Source organism: Etheostoma spectabile, chromosome 14, assembly GCF_008692095.1.
Source record: "Etheostoma spectabile isolate EspeVRDwgs_2016 chromosome 14, UIUC_Espe_1.0, whole genome shotgun sequence".
Lineage (NCBI taxonomy): Eukaryota > Metazoa > Chordata > Actinopteri > Perciformes > Percidae > Etheostoma > Etheostoma spectabile.
Window position 1 is genome coordinate 11,692,398 of NC_045746.1, and position 2,839 is coordinate 11,695,236.

At 38.3% G+C, this 2,839-nt stretch overlaps 1 protein-coding gene across 2 annotated transcripts in view; it reads right to left on the reverse strand.

The window, feature by feature from the left end:
* Window positions 1–2,839, reverse strand: part of adcy2b (adenylate cyclase 2b (brain)) — a 65,199-nt gene that overhangs the window by 20,144 nt on the left and 42,216 nt on the right. For both annotated transcript variants that reach the window (XM_032535107.1, XM_032535108.1), the window contains exon 15: window positions 2,724–2,808. In XM_032535107.1, the coding sequence (XP_032390998.1) occupies window positions 2,724–2,808 (85 nt within the window). The remainder of the gene's footprint in view (window positions 1–2,723; window positions 2,809–2,839) is intronic.

The following is a 2,839-nucleotide window of genomic DNA, read 5'->3' on the forward strand; positions in this document are numbered from 1 at the left end:
TCGTTCCCCTATCTCGGGGAACAAGGCTTACATACGTAACCCGAGACGTTCTTTTACTCCTTTCTCTTTCTTCCAGTCTTTGTTATGTTTCCTCCCATATTTTGCCCACTTTGTCCCGAGCATTTGTTCCTCCAAAAACTCTCCTACAGCCCAGTAACCATCAGTCGTGACTCGCGCGCATTTTCAAGTTTTAAAGTCACTCACTGACGTTTTCCTTAACAGAAAAAAACAAATTGCCCTGCTCTGCCTGTGATTGGCCAGTACTTGTTGCCATCTGGGTCAGAGCCAATTAGAAGCAGGATGTGGGTGGGAAAAAAACTCTTCTGTCTCCTGTGTATTTATGGGGAAAGGGGAGGGACAGAAGGAACAGGCAAGACAAACTCTACATTTAAATAACATATAGAAAATATCAGCTTGACAACTTATTATGGAGCTGGGAACAAGCCCAAATAAGCAACTACCCTTTAGAAACAAGCCCAAAAAACGTGATCCGTGACTACCAATATTTAGAAGCGACTTTACAGAAAAACAAGCCCAAAGTCGCTTATAATAAGCAGACTTGGCAACACTGCTCGCTTCAGCTAAAGAATCCAACCCCCTATGGGCGGCTTGAAAACATGTGGAACTAGCTGGCTGTAGTCCACAGCCTCTGGGCGAAAATGCCTCTGATGACATTAAATGACAATTTTTGCATCATCAGAGGGTTTTTTTCCAGAACCACAATACAGAGCAATCTATTCTCAGGGACATGAGGGAGGGAAGCATGGTCATACTACCGGGTCTCTACTGATACACAGCTTAATGCTAATTGGTGAAGTACCCCTTTAACACACACACACACACACACACACACACACACACACACACACACACACACCACACACACACACACACACACACACACACACACACACACACACGCCCTCTCATTAGTTAACTGTGGGCATTTTCATCAGTGAACCAGAACACCTGTTATTGAGAAGACGAGTTTTAAATTGATGGTCTGTTCTTGTTGAAGCAATATCTGGGTCAGGGAAGACCCAACGTTATTGATAATAACGTTATAATAATATTATATTATATTAATTACGTGATCATGCTTTCTTGAGGAAGGGAAATAGATAAAACAGGCTATTAGTGTTGACATTGCTTATTGATTGTCTATAAAATACTTTTGACAGGTAGATAACACCTATTCCCTGCTCTTATGCTGGATAACAAACAACAGCCGAGACTTGATGAATTAACTGTTGTATGAAGGCGAACAAAGAGTAAATCAGCTCGTACAAACCCTGTATAGAATGGTGCATGCAGCTGATAAAGTGTTGAACAGTAGCAGCATAATACTATTGGAAACATCTGGTCAGCAAAACACAGGAGGTAACTGGGCCCCTATAGCAGGGATCTTCAACAGGGGGTCCTGGGACCCTAGCAGGACCTCAGAGTCAATGCATGGGGGCCTCCAAATTATTGTTAATTTTTGAAAGATGTTTCTAAATTTAAAGTAACTTGATATGAATCCAACATATTATTAACAACTATAAATCAGCAAAGAAAACACTGATGATATGCTTAACGGCCTTTAGGTAAGGTAGTCACTGAGGTAGTCATCCACAGATACAGTTCATCCTAAGGATTCACTGTCATGTATGTTTAACATTAAAACATGATTTATAAAACCATGCCAACAATTAGAAGGCTATTGTAATGGCTTAGTATTCTTTGCAAAAAATGGATAAAGGCTCTAGGACACTCTACGTGTTATTACAGGCCTGATTTATTGTCCTAATAATGAACTAAAATGAATTATTAACTTCATGTTATACAATATATGTAGTAAGGGGTCCCTGCTTTCTCTCTCTTTCAGTTAAGGGGTCCTTGGCTTAAGAAACACTGAACACTGACCCCTGCCCTAGTACATGCCACTGTTGCGCTGTGTAGCTGTTATAGAAGATTCAGTTCCAACTTTATATTTCAAAACTTTTGTTTTTAAAGAGTGTGTAGAAGGGAAGTATTGACTCTGACATGAAGAATGTCATTCTCACTCATTTTGTTTTTCTTCTATCAAACGTTTTCATGTCAAACATTTTAAGCAATTACCACATCACTAATTGATCAAAACACCCTTAAAATAAGACAGAAAAAAATAAATATATATATAGATATATATAGATAGATATATATCTATCTATATATATATATACATATATATACATATACATATATATACACACACATGAGTAAATCCAGAGAATACAAATGAAAAGAAATAATTAGATGATTAGATGGTCAATGCAAAATTAGGGAATTCAACCTTCGTTTTCACAGTAGCTTTAAAGTTGTAAGTAAAACTTTCATTAATGAATGACTCAGTAATGAAAAGTCAACACCAGAGTTTATCTTGTGTGCTGCTCACTGGTGGGGATTACCACATTCATTCTCGATGAAATAGACAAACTTGGGAGATTTGTAGAGAATGCATTAAACAATTTAGTGGAAGATTAAACGTCAAAAGAATGTAAGTGTTAAAGTTAATGATGTCAACCTGTAGGGAAATGATTGTGTCATCAGCATATAGGAAACAAGTGGACTATTTGCAAATAGGATTTTCACATGAAAGAAAAAATGAAGGTACTTTCCAAATTGTTGTTTGTGTATGTGTAGTGTGTATGTGTGCGTGTGTGTGTGTGTGTGTGTTAACTAATAAATTCATGCAAACCCACCAGAATGTGACCAGCAAAGCATAGAAGCAGGATCAAAGCCAACAGCAGGAATGCCAGACCAAAGGAGATCCCCAGCACAGCAGTTCTGCAGTACACACACACACACACACACACAC